This window comes from Aphelocoma coerulescens, chromosome 18 (genome assembly GCF_041296385.1).
Source record: "Aphelocoma coerulescens isolate FSJ_1873_10779 chromosome 18, UR_Acoe_1.0, whole genome shotgun sequence".
NCBI lineage: Eukaryota > Metazoa > Chordata > Aves > Passeriformes > Corvidae > Aphelocoma > Aphelocoma coerulescens.
The window spans coordinates 4,412,528-4,431,028 of record NC_091031.1 but is presented as its reverse complement, the minus strand read 5'-3'; the positions used below and the strand labels follow the sequence as shown (position 1 = coordinate 4,431,028).

The window sequence follows — 18,501 nt, the reverse complement described above, 5'->3', positions numbered from 1 at the left end:
AGCCTAGCAAAGTTCAGATGGATACATCAAAAGCACAGTTCCTCCAGAACCCTCAGGCCTGGCAGCATTCCTAGCTGAAGATGCATTGTGCTGGATTTACAATGAATAGTGCTACAAACCTCAGGAATATAATTGTTTATGTCTGTTCATGATCTAATGAGTTTATTACATAGATTTGGATATTTTAAATTAAATCACACTCTTAGAGTAAAGGAGCATAGAAGAAACTCTGATGAACCGTAATTCTGAGACAAATAAAAGTAATTCTTGTACCAAGCAGTAACATTGTTTGACTGCACATTCACTCACTATCATCATCTATACTCCAAGTCAGGATTTCTGTTCAATCCTTGCAATTAGCTCAGTAGGTCAAAATTGGAAAATACCACGTTGCATTTGAAGAGCTGAATGTCCTTGAGAGTTAAAGCAATGTTAGGATATTTAGACTTTCTGCATCTACTTGAATGACACTGGAAAGACAGGCTATGTGCATCACTAGAGGCAAGATCCACACACCCACCTGTATGTCATTCTCAGCTTCCCACTGATGTTTACAGGAGAATATTTTGATTTATTCAAAGAGATGCCCTGAAAAACACCCACCTCACCAGAACAGACATGATACTGCGGCAGGCACTGACTTGGCACATCTTTATGAATTACCCCCAAACCTTGTGTTGTCTTAATTTTGGAAAACTACTCTCCTCATTGCCTCTTCATTTGAACTGTATTTAATAATAACATCCGTTTTGACCTTCTGTAGCGTATACTGCCCACGAGTGAAAAATCAGACGTACACAATTCTTCCATATGAAATGGAGATTTTGTCAGGATTCCAGTGAAATTAATTGTCCCATACACACAAAGCTACTTGGCATAATGAGGAAGTGAATAGACAACAACTCATTCTCCTGCTTAAACTTAATCCCAGGTATTCCTTTTCAAAAGACAAAGCTTCTCCCCTCACAGGCGGACAAGGAACAGAGGTACTTGATAACAACCCTTCTCAAATTTTTTGAGGCAGCAAAAAATCCCTTTGTAAAAGTTTGCTTAAATGTCTCCTGAGTTCAGGTGTCTGGTCTTACCCTGACATATGGGCTCTGCTCTTCTCTTCTTCTATCCTCCTTACTGGATCAAACTCCGCTTTGCATTCTTGAATCTACGCTGTCACAAACACACCTCACTAGGTAAACTCTCTGTTTTAAGAACCACAGAAACTTTGATCAGACCAGTCTGACTTCAGTGAAAGAGGGACTCCTACCATGATCTGCTGAAGTCACAGGGCTTTGTTAAATTGTAGTCTTAGCTGAGCATGAGGAGCAGATTTGACAAAACCACCCCTCCCTAAGGCAACTTGCTTGCCATCCAAAATAATGGGAAACCTACCCTGAACTGTCATACTATTGGAAATCCTTCTCTGGCATGACTATTTCAGTCAACTTCAGTACACACAGCATTCAGTACATTAAACCAGTACACATTCTGCCTATGGCAGAGACTTCCTCTATTATAGAGCATCAACAGCCTAGTGCAAATGATTTTAAGAAGATTAAAATAAAAATGTATCTACAGATGACTTGAAATAGTCAACCAATGGATTTGAGAAATTTGAGAACTTCGTTTTCCCTCTGAAAAGTGAATAAAACCATCTCTCCTACTTTATGTATTACATCCCATTTGTTCTCACTACTCCAAATTACATTGTAAGTTTTCGGGTAAGTTTAGGCAGAGATGCCAAGGCCATATTCTGTGTACAGCCAAACATGCTGTAAGCACATAAACACCCACCTGTAGACAGGCACTGGATTTATGTAAACATACATACACATATAAATTCACTTTATAAACAGAGGCAGACCACACCTCAATCTTCCAGCCTGCACAGAACTCCAACTCCCACACCACTGGGAATTTCACGATACGTTCAAACTTGAAGTCTATCACAGGCATGCTTTGACCTCTGAATTTCTGGGCCTAAGACAGATCTGAACTTGAACAGAAAGGTTTCACAGATCAATCTCCAAATCACCCCTTATATTCGAAATAACCAATTTATCAACAGTAGCCAGCAAAATAATTACAGCATTAATGTAAACATAAATTAACAATCTTTAGAACAAAATTGTTTGATAGTTTTTATTTTTATAAAGGGATTTAATAGTACCAAAAATCTGGAGAGCACAAGCATAACTAACAAAATCAGTGTGAGGAGACATGATAAAATTCATGAGGTCTTTGTCTCCACCTACTGTATGGAGGAATAATAATTGTAACTCTCAGAAGGATACAGTGGAAGTTAATTGATACCTTTCTCGATATAAAATCCCAACATCTATTCCACACAGATCACAGGACTTCAACTTTTACCAGTCATTACAACAGCTGCTGTTACAAACCTGAGAGACAATCACAATGGCTTTCTTTACTTAGAACTGAGGTGTCCATAATTACAGCAAAGTGGCAACTACTATGGTTTTATGGTTCACTCTTCCTTTAAAACAAGAAGTTTTGCAATACAATAAACTGTTTAAAATAACTTATGTAAGCATAAGAGGGGATCTGGGAACTTCCTGAACAGGAATGAAAATTAAAAGCCTTCACAACATTTACTTCAATTTCTTTTAATGACCAACAATTATATTTCAAAAAAACCCTGCAGAATTACAGTCCAAACCTGCACAGGCCTGTGAACACTCTCAGGTGTAAAGGCAAAATGAATTAAACAAAACACTCTTAATTAAAACTGACAATCTGTCAAAATCTGAAAAAGATTACAGAGAAGTCTGATCTATGGTTGCCCTACACTTTGCAGTTCCTAATTTGACAAAACAAAATGTAGGTTATGATTTTTTTCTAAAGACAGCTCTTTCCTGCTATTCTGGCACTCCTCCAACCAGTTTATTTCTTTCCTACCGTCACTAAATTTCTGTACAATCAAAAGCTAAAATAAAGCTTTTCATTGCTATGGACTTGGGTAGACTGCTGCCAGATTCTGCTTGAACAGAAACTGGGGGAGCCCCAGGAGTCCATTAAAAACTTGATTGAAAATGTCAGGCTGATGGCAGAGAAACAGCCAGCCTGCACAGCAAGGGGCACAGATGCACCCCAGGCAATTTGGTGGTTTTATTTATACAAACCACGTGATGTTTCCAACCCTCAGAATGCGTTCAGGGAACAGATTCAAAAGTGCCAGAAAATGGAACTTTCAAATACACTTGGGTTGGTGAACCAGCCCTTATAGAAATATGCCCTGGATGGGCCCAAGTATATACTTGTAAAGGTGCATATTATGGGAAGCATTTTGTTTTCACAACAATCTATCTAGAGTGCATGTTGCAGATCTGTGAGGGTTTTCAGCTATTTTCAAAACTGTTAAATAAGCAGTTCCCTATTCATTTAATATTAAAAACAGGATATGGCTATTGTGGTAATTTCAAAATTTAATCCCTTTCTTCTCTGTGTACAAAATTATATGGGTTTTTTTCTTACTCCAACTCAAGAGCACGCAACTCCAACTCTTACAGAACAGATGGACCTAAGGATAACAAAGACCTAAAACAAGCATCTTCCATTCAACTCATAAACCTCAGGAAGACTAATACAGTAACCACCCCGAAATAAACAAGTAGTTTGATAAAAGGACTAGAAGATTTTATGTACATGTCAGAGCTGCACCAGAAGTCGCAGTTGGTGTTACTTCACCCCTTGGTTTTCACCTTCACTTCAGGCACTCCTGAAGCCTGCTCAAGTCACCGATGAATCAGGCCATGAGTGCTACGCTACATTAGAGACCCACACCCTCCTCCTCCTCCTTCTCCTCTGTGGATGCAGCAGGATGAAAGGCACACCCCTCCAGCTGAATCAGCCACATCTGAGAGGGCAGCAAGGAAGGGAATGGGGAATAGTGTCACTAGGAATGCTGTGGCTTGGCCAGATGTGCACACTCCCAGCAAACAACTGAATGCTTTCATGTATCCTGACAGATTGTTTTCCTGAGGGACAAAGCTTTGCAGCTCTAAAGCAAACAGATTTAATGCAGCACACAGTTTTCCTCCATTACTTATTTACACAGACGCAAATGTACATGTTAAAACCATAAGCAGAAACTTCACATAGGATAAAAAATGTTTGATAATATGCAGAAAATGTATGGCCACAAGAAGAGAGTCAACTTTACATAATAACCATAGAAGGCGCACGATGGGAAACGCCTTAACACAGGCTCTTTTGTGCTCCATATAAAGGGAACAATCCCTGACAGAAGTAAGCAGTGTCAGAAGCACTTGGATCTTTGACCTTTGCTGGGCAGATGTGTTGTTGGTGTGGGGCAGATTCCAGGATGACAGAGCAAAAATCCCTTGGTTTTATTTCCTTCACTGTGTATTGTTTTTACAACCTTGCTAATATTATTTAATAATGTCATTTACTGAGTTCCATGAGGAAAGCTGCACAGGTATTGTCTAACAGCATCTCACCACAGGGCTTATGATCATCTCTCCACATTACAAGTAACAGGTTGTATTTTCCAAAAACTCATGATTTGGCCACAATGACATGGTTGGTGGCAGCACCTGCAGCTTCAGAGGAAATGAGCCTTAATGGAACAATAATGGCAGAGTTTGACCATAAAAGTCATTCCTCCTTAACCTTTCTCATTTACTACTCAAAGCAGTACGTTACAGCAAAAATATTCAAAAGTGCAACAGCAATTTGAAGAACAGCTGGGCATTAGCCACTCATATAAACACACACAGGATGCCCACAATAGCATCTGTTAAGGGTTTTACCCACACTCAGTAGGTTGCTGTGAGTCCCAGTGTCCTCCTAACCAAGGTATGGTCACTTCTACTCTACAGTTCAGAACCAAAGAATATGATTTTATGAGATTTAATTCATAGATGCTGTGAAAGAGAAGTATATGTTTTGGAAACAGCTATATTTCTGGGCTTTTTATTCTTTCTGGCAACAAGTTTCACCAACTAATGCATGCAAATTAAAAGCACTTCTGAAAGTTCTATTCGATTATACTTAAAGAAGGGGGGGAAAAAGGGATTCTTCTTTGAAGTGAAATGCACTGCAGTCCTGGAACTAAGGAAGCTTTGGTAACCATAGCAACACTGCAATTTTCAATATACATTTTAACAGATATTTAATTTGTCAAATTGCAGACCGGCATTCAAACCGTCTTTTTTTCCAGCAGATCCATGCTTTTCAATACATGAATTTATTCACATTTACTAGCAGTGGCCTCTCAGGTGCTTTACAACATAGTTCTCTTCCAAATATAATTTTCGTATAAGCCTTGACAAAAAAAAATTGCTAAGTGGTTTCTACTTCTGCTGTCATTGTCCTCGACAACTTCATTTTTTTATAAACCAAGTGTTTGCAAATGTTCATTTTTTTAGAAGACAGAGAAGGCAATGTTCTGTGGTGACTTTCTCATAAGTTGTTAAGAGTAGCTGAAACACTTTGTCTTTCAAATCCTGTACAATATCCAAGTTATTTTAAAAGCATGCAGCTGTATGGATAGAAAGTTAAAGAATAAACCTGGCACTGAGCTATAGTAGAAAGTTACATCAGAATGAAATCCACATGCAAAAGGATTTCTTAAATCCACTGCTGAAGATAGGACTGCTAAGCAAGAAAAACATGCTACGTATTACTAGTGAATTTGATTAAGCACTTAAGTAGTAGAATAAGTTTCTAGGCCTAAGAATAAACTGCATCCCTCTGCAGTTTGTATACTGCAGACTGTAAAAAGCTTGAAAGCAAGCATCTATTTCACAAATCCAGAACTTTTTCAGGATAATTATGGTAACTCTTAAACATGACAGACTCCATTGAAAACTGCATCTCTGACAGATCTTAAAAATCAGCACAGAAAACATGAAGTCAGAAAGAATTTGGGATATGTGCCATTATGACAGTTCTGGTCTCTCAAGATATGCCAACACTGCCATAATTCACATGATTTTGTCCTAGTTTTCTAGTAGAGTACTAGTTCAGGCTACCCTGCTTTGGGAGGGACCATGGAGATAAGAGGACACCATTGCCAGTAGTGCAGGTACCACATCTTGTCAGATAATATCACTCAGAGACCTCCTGTAAAATTAGACAATTTTACAATTTGATTACAATTGTATCAATTTTACAAGTGATACCATGCTATAGTATCAATTTTGTGATAGTAAACAGGCAACAAAAAAGATGAGAAAAAACGTAGAAAAAAATTCCCAAAATAAGAATTTGTAAACAGTAGCATTAAAACACAGTTAATAGAAGTGTTAATGAAAACAGAAATTAGTCTAATTAAATCATCCCTACAGCATCTGATGGCAAAGCAGATTGGTATACTCATTATTTTACCAAAGCAACAAGACAACAGTTAAAACTACTGAGCTGTTAAAAATATTAGCCCTGCCATCCTAAGTGTTAACAACAGAATCCATATAAAATGGATATTAAATCCTCGATCATACTTATTTGTTTAAAGCAGAATCTACTGAGCCAGCCACAAATACCTATTCCTAGACTGCAGTCCCCCTGAAAAGATGCAATGAGATCCCTTGTGTGGAAATTCAAGAATAAAGAAACTTCTTTGTTATTATTAGAACATGGAGGATATTTGATAAGACATGGAGAAAACAGCTGTTGCCTACATCTTTAGAATAGCATTGAACCGTCAAGCAGAACTTGCATGGATTAACGATGGGAAGAAGTGCTAAAAATAAATATTCCTCTCACATCAGCGTCATGTCTAAGGTAAAACAGCAAATAAAAAAAAAAAGGACACATGGCACTCTGAACCAGAGAAGGGAAAGCCCTCAGCTCAATTAGGCAAGGCTTCAATTAAAGAGGAAGCAATCAAGTGAAACTTGAAGCACATTCGCATTGTACAAATCAGTACAGTTACTGCACCCTCTGCGTTCTCTCATATTTACCTCATTTCAGCCTCCTCCAACACTCACTGCTGATACAGTCCTTGAGTTGTTGCACAAGGTGGATGCTGCCATAACAGAGAACATTTTTCTTTCCTTTACCTGGCACCAGTTGCTGGGTCTTAGTACTACAGGCAGAAACAAAAACTAAATTTAACCCCAGGCAGAAGCAGACAATAGGTAAAAAAATAGGTAAAAAAAAGAAAAAAAATCCTTCCAAAATGGAAAATTCAAGCAGAAAGTGAAACACAAACCCATAGAGATAAGCCCTGAAACCAAAGAAATCCTATTGCCAAGCCTGGAGGACTGAACTGTGGTGGAAGCTAGCATTAAAGCCTTAGCAATATCCAATACCTAGGTAAGCTGAATGGGAATAACTAACCCAAACTTGACAGGATATGTAGCAAAAGAGGTCATTTCCCAAATACCTGGAGTCTCAATTATGGAACAGTTAAATCCATTAGCAGGACACTGAACTTTGCCCTTTTGTTTGGAGGCTGTCAGGATCACAAAGGCTGGGTGTTACCAATTTCCCCAGTCATCTAACGCTGACCAGCCACCCAGCTACATGCTGGACAAATGTCCACATCTACCCCCTTGCTGGGGGGGGGACAAAAATGACACTGAAGGGACATGACAGTAATGTAACCCATGACAAAGACACGGCTCATTTAAGAAATCAATGCATTGTTTAAACAGAGTTGCACACTGTAGAGGGATGGAAGGTGCCTTGTGCAGCCTGAGAAACCCTTTCCCTTGCTGCAGCTATCAGGTGCTAGTTTTAGGCAGTCACTCCTCTGCACAACAGAAACCCTGCTGCACTTAATGGGACAGATGATGAAACTCCCCATTCTTTCATCTGAGAATTTACCTCTGTATAATTAGAAGCACAAACATTAAAGTTAGCATTCCAAATTGCTGTCAGGAACCAGACACACAAAGTATTCCTACAGGGCTGCAAGGCACTTTACAGACCACATCACAAAGCCTGTCTTTAAACCAAATCCCAGATCTGTCTGAGGAACAGTTCACCCACTTCTCTCCAAAGGACCAAATTAAACCTAATCCACTTACTAACACAAGTGCAGATAATAGAACTAAATGTAGTTCTTATCTAGCAGATAGGCAGTCTCAGCCTGAGAAATATTTATCTGTCTTGATATTGTCTGACCAATCCCACTAAAAAGAGCAGATGTCTGGCAAGCTGCAGAGTTGGAGGCCCAATTGAACAAATCAAGCCTGAATGACACAGATAAGCTACGACTAAACAAAACAGAAGGTAAAAGGTGTTTTAGACCTGGAAAATAATGACCTGTTTGAAGAACATGGAACTGAAGGTACTGATAAAAATAACACTGAGAACAAGGAGGGGTCTGGTATTCCAGCAAATCCAGTAGGGACAGTAGACAAGACGATGATTGCTGAATCAGCATGTGGCTATTTGCAACTCCACCTTGGTGCATTCATTTCAGATTACTTGTCCTGCTTCAGTCTGTGATTTAAGGAGTTAACTACAGTTGAAACAGACTTTGCAAACTTCCCTTACATGTTCTTCTCCTGTTCTAAGGAGAATGCAGCAACTGAGATTCCTGTACCAAATTATTTTTATTTGTTTCCCATGCTCCTGGTGGAACTATCAGATTCTCCTCTGACCTTGCTAATCTAATTCTACCATACTATTGTCAGCAACACTGTGAAGACCTGCTCAGCTAGAAGACCTTCCCTGCTAAATGGGTCTCCAGTTGCAGAGTAGGAGGCTGTACTGTCTGCTGTAGGGTATAGGTCCTGTTTAATCTCACTGTCACACCTATTTACTTCCCCAGAAACATATGAGCATGTAACATGGAACAGGGAGTTACACAATTCCCAACCAACTGTAGTCAGCCAGAACTATATTACAATGTGGCATATTTACGCTGGTGTCTGGATGAAGATTTCAGGTGAAATTATATTACTTCATCTGAAGTATAATAATTTTTGTATTTTCCAGAACGAGTTAACCAACTGAAGGAATTCCTCAGTGAGAAAGGGAATGTTTTGGAGTAGATCCTGAGGTAGATGTAGAAATACTAAATAACTTGTTCAATGTTGGAACAGGAGTCCACAGTAGCTACACTGACGAAAATTGCAAAGCAGCACAATGAGAACTTGGCATCCTCTGCTACCCCAGATATCACAGAAAATGTGTTGCTCAATGGAAGTTTTACTAAGGACCAATAGCTCAAAGAGGACTGAGTATTTCCCTCTGAGGGAAATAAAACAATAAATTGAGACTTCAGGCTCACAAATATATACAATTTATATACACAACTCACTCTTAAATTCCTGAGTCATACAATGAAAAGAGTTTCCAGGTCTTAAATGCAGAAGTTGCAGAAAATGCAGGTCGATCAGAAAACATTTGATTAAAAGAATTCAGGCCAAAGAATCAAGACTTGCTGAATCACAGAGGTTAACTTTCCAAGGCTGATTTCAGCTACTCGTCCTGAAACTAGCTAACACCAGTGTGGAACCCCCCCCAATACAACCTGCTAAGAAATAAATGTAGCCATTGAGACACATTTACAGGTTTTGCTCTGTAAAAGCCAACAGAGCTAAAAGCAACATAAAGAAAGCCCACTATATTAAGAACACAGCAATAACGAAATACTGAACATGAGCTTTCACTGAGAGATGACACAGGCATTGCATAGAGGGACATACAGGGACAGAGGCTCTGCGTGGGTAATGAGCTGCAAAAGTTTGTACCAGCTGAAGATCTACTCCAAATGCTTAAAGGAAGTGGTTTCATCACTAAACCCAATTATTGGGATTGTGTGCTTTGCAGCTTTTTTTAGTAGGTTCCAGTTTCTCCTGCCAAGCTAGGAAGCTATGCTATGAACAGCTGGTACTCCAGGACTAAAAACTCCACCACTAATTTATCCTCTAACATTCAAGCTTCCAATGTCTCTGTTTGCAACACAGAACCACAGAGGGTGAAGTATCACAAGTTCCTTCCCCATGCCTATGGAGACTTACTCAGCTTCACAAAATGACCTTTGGTACAAAGTGATTTACACTGGTGTCCTCAGAAGCAACAGATGGTCAGGATGAGCTGCTGCCATCAGCATTTTTGCTTTAGTCTGTGAAATTGTTCACATAGTCCCCCCAACAGTGAAGGCGTTTTCTCTGTCTAAAAGTGAAAGCAGACCAGTTAAAAGATGGGACAAACCAGCAAGTGAAGCAGTAGTGACTTTAAAATGGGCTGGATTTTGTGGTTACATAAAAGCAATAAACACTGTCTCAATCTGATGTATGAATTAAGTGCTCTACCTTATCAACAGGAAATATGAACACACTTCCTACAATTATTTCCTCTTGCAAATCATTCCCTGTAGGTCTCAAAGGAAACAACAGATGCACCCAAAACAAGTTTTCATTTCTTTGCTGGCTGTTCAAAGAAAATGCAAAACCTGCTTTGTTTTTGTTTCTTAGCACCTCACTATTTAGACAAAATTCCTTGCTCAGCAAATTTGAAGTACTTTACTGGCTGGTATCATAATCTTTACCTACAAAGTGGGGTAGTGAGAAGAAAAGCAAGGGCAGCTTCAAAGTTGTACCCCGTTCTTGTGAGCCACCTATTATGCCACACTCCTAAGCTGCCCCCACAACATAAACGCAGCAAAACTATTAACCTGCAGCAGGGCCTCAGTCCTTTGAATGGCATCTTACACTGTGGGTACAGAAAGGGGAAATCTTGTTAGAGATGTGTGAGCATTTAACTTCTGACACTTCTGGTAAGTTTTCCAACTGATGTACTGGTAATGCGTTTCTTGTGTACATCCAAGATTTATAATCTTGGCCCTGTGATAGGCACTCTGTTCCTTCTAATCATTTGAGCAGGCTGAAGGGTTGACTGTTGGTGTGAACTGTGGGCTCATGTGTTACCTTAAGCTGTTTTTAATTGCAAGTGTTCCTGCCTAGAATGACATGCTTGTGTCAACACAAAACAGGCTTGGTGCAAGACTCACAATGGAATTTGAAACACTCTGTAGTGCAGAAACATGGGAATCCATGAGCTTGATTTCAAATCCTTCCAGGCAAATGCTTTCTGAGAAGCCTGCATCTGGTTTTCTAATCCCCCTGAAGTTTGAGAGTGTTCAGATCAAGCTTTACATCAAGCCCGTGCCCTAACACGCAGGGCCAAGTTGATCAAAGCTGTATTTGCCAACATACCCCTAGAGAGAACAGTGCACCTCTGCTGCAAAATCCTGGTTGTCCAAAGCTGGAGGGGGTGGTGTCAGTTTTACTTTTAAATGGAAACTGAAAACAAATCTTTACAGCTTACTGTCACTTAAAATACAAACGGCTTAGCAAAGCACCCATTCAGTACAATTTCTCCTCAAATAGTAAGAACTTTGAGACAGACAAGACTGATCGCAATTAAAGGTACAAGGTAAAAAAACACCTTGATTTATAAAGTGCATGGAAAATGGCTTGAAGAGTCAGGACTGACGGAATTTTGGAACTGTACAGGAAGAAAAATCATCCTAATCGGCGTTATAAAGACTTTTTGGTTATCCTTATAAAACAATTCTACAAAGGATGGGTTTGCTTCCACAGAATTCTATTAGTTTCATCTTTATTGAATACAGTGGGATATCTCCCACAAGCATAGTAAAAAAAATATATATTAAGCCTGAAGTCAAGTGATGTTCTTCACTCAGCCATGGGAGAAATTTTTCAGTCCAGTAAGTATAACTTCAGAGTGAAATAAATAAAAAAAGAGAAACTAATCAGGGCCATGAATCAGCCTCACTGGGGAACAACAGGGCTATGCAGAACTCTATCTAAATTGCTGTCAGTGTTAGAAATCCAGCCCGGGGAGCTCACACTGCTAAGCACACACCGAGCAGGGCAGACAATTTTCTGCTGCCCTCTGCAGGAAAGTCTTGGGCCTTGTCACCCACAGTTGGGCCTGCACAGGATAAACCGGCTCACTAAAGAACCAGGGAGTTTTCAGAGGAATTTTTATTATTCACTGGTGTATTGTTACTTCAAAAGTAATCTGCACTCAATTTATCTTTATGAACACTGCATTTATAATTGCAAATCAACCTTTTCACTTGAGATGATGAGCCAGTTACTGGCATAACTGAGGAAGTGTTGATAGACATATTAATCCCTAGGTTACTCCATCATATGGGACTAAAAGACCAGGCCCTCTTTTTTGCAACCTTAACACTACGCTTCCACTCTGCTTTGACTGCTAGGTACCAAAATATAACCAGGAATTGAAAGCTAGCCAAAGAAAAGCTCCTGTCTTACAAGCTCTTGTCCTCCTGTGCTCTCTAGGAAAATATTAAGGAAACATCACTGTGACATTCACTTCCTCTTTCTAAACTAGTGCATGAATTATTTTGGTCCCATACACTGGATGATTGAAAAAAATAACCCAAACCAAAAAACCCAAACATTGTACTGTGCTCCAGTTCAGTGTCTAAACAAAAAGCCATGAAAATATTTTTGAGATAAAAGCGATTAATGAAACATGAGCATGATGAAGGTTATTTTTACTCAGGTGATCAGCCACTCAACCCACTTATATACTTCATTTGAGAACATTTCCTTTAACTCCAGAGCAAAGGTGAGAAGGATGTGGTTCTCGTTGCAGCTATTCTCTTAGGGACTCTGTGGAGGTATTTTGTGTTCCCATCTCCTCATTTGCCACAACACAAACAGCAGAACAGCATCAGGAACCTTAATTCAATACTGTCTGCAGGACACAGAGATTATATACTGCAATATATATATATATATATATATATATATATATATAAGCAGAGATATTTTCTTTGTCACTGCACACTTGATGTTGCATGAGAATGTAAGAAAGGGAACTGTGGGATTCTAGGGTAATATGCCCATACACAAGAAGGTCTGACATGGAGAAATCTTTGTTGGGAGGCAGCCTTAAACACCCAGCATTCCTACTAGATGAAGCAGGCCCCCCTATAAATCAACACGTGTATTTGCAAAATGTGTATCGTTTGTAATTCCATTATGCTGAAATACACAAAAAACACAAAACAACTCCTTCTGTACTTGCCACAGCTAATTTTGTTAAACAGCAGTATCAGAATCACAAATGGACATTAGAACCATATGGAAATACAACAGAGAAGCTTGAAGGAGGGAGAGTTTTTAAAGCTATCCAAACCAATCTGACAGCATCAAAATGAAAAGGAAAGAAAACTACAAGTTACACAGAAACACAGGGATCAGCATGTCAAAACTGACAGAAGCCTGGCAAACAAGCTGAAGTTTAGAAATTAAATATTTCTCCTCAGGCAATTAACTAGTAACATACAATACAAAAAAACCCTCCAGAAATGCAGTGACTCCTTACAGCCAGCACCCGCACTCTTGTCTCCAGGGCAAGGGTGGTCAGCTTGTGAACAGCTCAGAAACAGTCTAAGCAAAACCTTGGAAATGGTGTCGCATTTCCGGCCTCAGGCCCAACTCTGCAAAAAAGCCAAGGGACTTGACACAGCTCAATAGGTGAGGAACATAATCCAGCTCAGAAGCCAAATTTATTTCTGACCAGGGTCAACCTCATTCATCAGCATCATCAAACTGGCCCTTCTCAACTGTTCTAACTTGTGGTGGAAAAGCAAAGCAAGGTGTGTGGTGACAGTCTGGGTTGTAAAACCAATCCTCTTTCCATACATAAGAGCCGAAAAGATTATTTTCCTCAAAGCTTCCACAGGAGAGACCATCAGCATCTAAAGAAGATAAAATAAAAGGTTTAAACCATGGGAGATACTCAGGAAAGTAGTGGTGTAGTGTTGCAGGTTATTATGGAGGTCTATGGCATCTTCCAGTTCATTATTTCAATTTGATCTGCCAGCATTCATGAATTAGACCTAAAAAAAAAAGCAAACAGAAAACTGAATTTGTCAACATCTTCATTTTAAGGAAGGTTCATGCCACACAGACAAAACAGTTTTCCAGAAAGTTTAATGATACACCTGGGACTCAGAATGTCTGGCACCAGCTCTTACAAGGCATGCAGGTTTTTTGCATTTTCCCTGGGAATAAAAGGCTCATAAACCTATTACTTTTATTTGCCCTCCCCCTCCCTGCTGTTTTCATAACACCATCCCAATGAGGAGTCCTCAAAACACTTTAAGAACTGGGTCACTGGACAGAACGGGAGGGTGGGGTCCTGTAAAAGCTCACTCTGAACATTTCCACTAGGCCAGAATTAAGCCTAATGGGCCTGTATTTAACCAATCTAGCACAAAAATAGGGCAAAGTGTTTTAACAGAAGCATAAAGATTTCTAGCCAGCAGACACTGAGCAAAGAAAAAGCCAGAGCATGAGGAGGAGAGGACTCAACACAATATCCCACATGTCAGCCTTCCAGCAGTACTGCCAAACAAGCCACCACAGCAAGATCTTAAGACACTTTAAAAAGCTGTAAGATGACCAATCAAGCACATTTTTGTATTTGTAGCTGTTAACAACTCAGACACTTGTACTCAGTATCCTTCAGAAGCACCTGAATCCAACAATCACAGCTGCCTTAATTTGTGAGGATTTAAAGAGCTACAGGTGGGATGAGCAAGTTCAATATAGGGGGAAAAAAAGAACTTGTGACAGTTCCAGTACAAAATTCAAAAGATTCCATAAATTTGAGCATATAAGAGATTAAAATGAAAGCTCAGAATGGAAGAGAGGGAAAACCTCCAAAAATGGAACAGTCTTTTTCTCAGATTACCCGGTGTAAAAACCAACACTGTATTTCCATTTTTAAATAAGAATGGTTTTATAGAAAGGCTGCAAAAACTTTCCCACTTTCTTCCATTATCAAACAATGGAATTTAAATACAAAAGCTTATTTTAATTATGGTATTAAAATAAACAGAAAATTCATATTTCCTAAGCAAAGAAAATAGTATTAATTACAAAAAGATACACATTAATGAGAAGAAAATGAAAATTGTACTATTCTGCATCAACAAAGACACAGCAGGTTATCAGTGACTGCTGGCTAAACTCTGTCCACCCGTTCTGTGCTAACAACCAGCCTGGCCAGTGGGAGGTTGAGACTCTTTAACATGTGAGTCACCATAAAAACAAGTTACAAACTGGAGGAATAATTCAACTCTAAAGGTGTGAGTGAAACTCCTATTCATTGCCACTTTTGTCCATGGGACAGATCAAGTGCACAATCACTTAGGAGGATAAAGCTTCAAAAATCCAAACAAAGTGAAACAAACAAAAAAACCCTCAAAAAAACTACAGTAAAAGCAACAAACCATACTCAGAGACTGAGCACTGTTCCAAAGAACTCTGTGCTCTATAGAGACATTATAATGAACAGCCTTAAATTTTCTTGAAGAATTTTTACACAAAAAAAGTTACATTCCTGCACACCAGGTACTCTTCTCTTCTGCTTCAGAATAACAAAGACACACCACTGAGAACTTGCTTCACCAGAGAAACTCAACAGAAACACGGCATTCTCCTCCTTACCATGCCATTCCCTAAGAATTCAATTGAAGCAAGAGTTTCACGTGAACTCCACAACACCACCTAAATTCCGTATTTGACAACAAAACTGTGCATTACATATCCATGACATCAACACAAGAAGAAATTGCTTCCCAAAATAGAACACAGAGTTACTAAAACACATTCTCCTGCAAAGCACCTACCTCCAACCACCTACTACCCAAAACTCAAATGAAGCCCAAGTAAGTGTGTACTCACCATAAGGACCATATGTAGACTCCTCCAATTCTTTATCCCAGTCCTCCACCTCATACTCAGATGCATCTTGCTGCCCTGGAGACTCAGGTACATTGGAGACTTCACTATCCCACACATCCAGGTCAGCATATATATTGTACCAACCATTATCAGTAGAGCCACTGACATCACCTTGATTGGGAGAGGTAGAAGCAGATTCACTTTCTTCAGACTTGCCATCAGGAACATTTGGAATATTCTTCACCAAACAAGCTAAAACCAGTAGAAAGTGCCAACAGATACACTCAGAAATTAAACAAGAACAATGAAGTGCTCAGCACACAATAATTCAGAGAGGTACACAAATGCACTTTGTGACTGCTAATCTTATTGTAATGCATGCAGTTTCCTATAGATATAATATACGTATTATATGTAATATCACTACAGAGCTGCTTCACATTTCAGATGCTTGGGAAGAGTAGACATAGCCTTGCACCACAGCACCAGCCCAAATCAGGATTTTCCACAGACTCCTGTTGGAAAATAAATCTTTAAACTAGGGCCAAGGACCCAGCAGTCTTGTTTCACATCAGGGATTAAAAAAAAAAAAAAATTGAAAAACCATGGTTCTAGTTTAAAAAAACCTCATATTGATTAAGTATCTGCATGGAAATAATTTAGTGCAGTAAGTAAAGAGGCATTTCCCATCCACCACCAAAAGGTTTTAAGTATATGTCTCAAGTAGTGCACAAGTTTCAATATTCACGACCTGCTTTGTTTTGTCCTACCTTTTCTGGGCTTCCAGATCATAGTTTCTCTATTATTAGGAAGCTGTTTCCCCCCAGAGTTTGAAGCCTCAGTGACAGCAGCCATCACCTATGAGAGAGTTTTAAAGAACGCAGTAGCACCTTTCATCGATTGCTCACGAAACAGCTACCACATTTTGAGTGTTCCCAAGCCCCTCCATTTGTTCCGTTGATGAATCAGAGGTTTAAAAACAAACAGGCTTTCACTTTAGAAGGCAAACCTGCACAGATATGGCTAATTCTGCTGCTGCCATTGGTCACCCCTAGCATTAGCCAACACAGAACAGCCCATCTCCTCACTCACCCCCACAACCCCAACCCAAGACGTGCCCCTTTGGGAACCGCATCACACTGTAAAAGCATCAGAGGTAATGAAGACACAAAGAACGGAAAAAGTACTAACACTGAATCAACCACTCTGTTGGAGCCCACGCGCCGAAGGGAAAGGAGCGAGTCGGACCCTCCAGCAGCCCTGCGGGGCTGGACCAAGATGGATGGAGAGCAGAAGGAAACCCTCAGCTGCTCTGAGGGGCGCACAGGGAAAGGGACGGCGTCTTCTCCTCTCACTTCCACTGAAACAAGGGGGAACCAACGGTGGGTGCGGGAAGCCGGGGCCCGCAGGGGCCGCGGCGGTGACGAAACCCAAGCCCGGACTCCAGGCGAGCCCTTACGGCAGCCCCGCCGCCTCCGCTGCCCGCCCCACGCTCCCCAGGACCCCCGAACCTTCGGAGCCGAGACCGCTACCCCGCCTGAGGGCACAACTGACCGCCCGGCCGTCAGCACCCCTGGGCGACGTCAGGAGGGCGGGCCCGCGGCTGTGCCCGAGGGCCTGGGTGCGGCACCGGGGCGAGAGGCTGGGAGGGACAGCTCCCGCTCCAACCTCCGTGCTTGCAACGCCGCGACCGCCCACAGCGCCCAGCCGGCGGAGCCCACCGTGCACAGCTTCGGAATCACAGACGCACTTAGGCTGGAAAGACCTCCGAGATCATCGAGTGCAACCATGACCTAACACCACCATGTAGTGGAGACTGCACCCTGGAGAAATACAGACAAAAGAGCTCTGAGAAAGGCCCTTTTCATTCAAGAAATTGTAAATAAGGTATCAATACCTCTCATGGCTGGGTGGAGTTTTGCCCTTGCCAAAAGATAACAATTTCCTTCCGGCCTCGTGGTAGCAGCATGCTCAAAACAGGAAGAGACAGGAAGCACCGTGGCTGAACAGCTGTGGCAGGTGTCAAGCACATGTGGTTGCAGGGAATGCATATCCCTGGGGAGAATGGCAAAGTTCTGCAAGGAACCAGAACAGCTGAAGAAAAAGGGCCCACTTTCTGAAATGATGGAGTTACCAGCTTTGTTGGACTTTAAAAACTCCAAATTTTGCATTTAAAAGCTTTTAGTTGTGCAACTGAAGAAGCAAGAAGTGGTTCAGGAGAGGGAGTAACAGTGTAAGGGGCAGGGAGAGTATAAGTGATTATCCAGTAAGAAAATCTCAGTGTCAGACATGAGGTGGGAACTAGTGGAGAAGGAGATGGCCTGGCTAAAAGCTTGGTAAACACAAAAGCAGGATGTACTTCAGATCTGGTCAAAGAAGGAGCAATCTTACCAGACTGCTGCTCCAAACTTTATTCCCAGCTAGTTAAGTTACTGGAATTCATTGCTTGAGAGGAGCTGCAGTTTCTACTTGAGTACAAAATCAAGAAATATTTCCCTGTATTGTCATTATGTCACCCTTCTGTCACCGGGAAATTGCACAAAAGAACACTTGCAGCATGTTCTTGTACTTTCCCTACATTTCTCTATTGGTCCAAGGATAGCATTTATGTTGATTTCTCAGGTTTGTGGCTCTGTAAACAGCCAAGGGCAGCACTCTTTCAAAAAACATTACCCGTTTTTTAGGCATGGTGGACAGAAAGTTGCTTTCTGCTCTCACCTCAGGGACATTGCTAATGGATCTCAGCTCCCCTCTACACTTCATCACTCTCACGATGCAAACACCAATGCAAGGTGGCTGCAGAGGC

The 18,501-nt window shown here is 40.7% G+C and overlaps 1 protein-coding gene across 5 annotated transcripts; it reads right to left on the bottom strand.

Annotated features, from left to right (window-relative positions):
• Positions 1-12,786: 12,786 nt before the first annotated feature.
• COPRS (coordinator of PRMT5 and differentiation stimulator) lies at positions 12,787-17,993 on the bottom strand. 5 transcript variants are annotated; one of them, XM_069032596.1, is made up of 5 exons: positions 17,207-17,576; positions 16,887-17,055; positions 16,466-16,553; positions 15,696-15,947; positions 12,787-13,702 (listed from the first exon to the last, which is right to left on the bottom strand). In XM_069032596.1, exons 3-5 carry the CDS (start codon positions 16,548-16,550, stop codon positions 13,533-13,535), a joined length of 507 nt encoding a protein of 168 aa, XP_068888697.1. In that variant the 5' UTR covers positions 16,551-16,553; positions 16,887-17,055; positions 17,207-17,576; the 3' UTR covers positions 12,787-13,532. The 5 variants fall into 5 exon arrangements, with proteins under 5 accessions (XP_068888697.1, XP_068888699.1, XP_068888700.1 ...); XM_069032598.1 differs by lacking the exon at positions 17,207-17,576 and adding an exon at positions 17,155-17,170; XM_069032600.1 differs by having other exon boundaries at positions 13,611-13,843; positions 17,207-17,579.
• Positions 17,994-18,501: the final 508 nt, after the last annotated feature.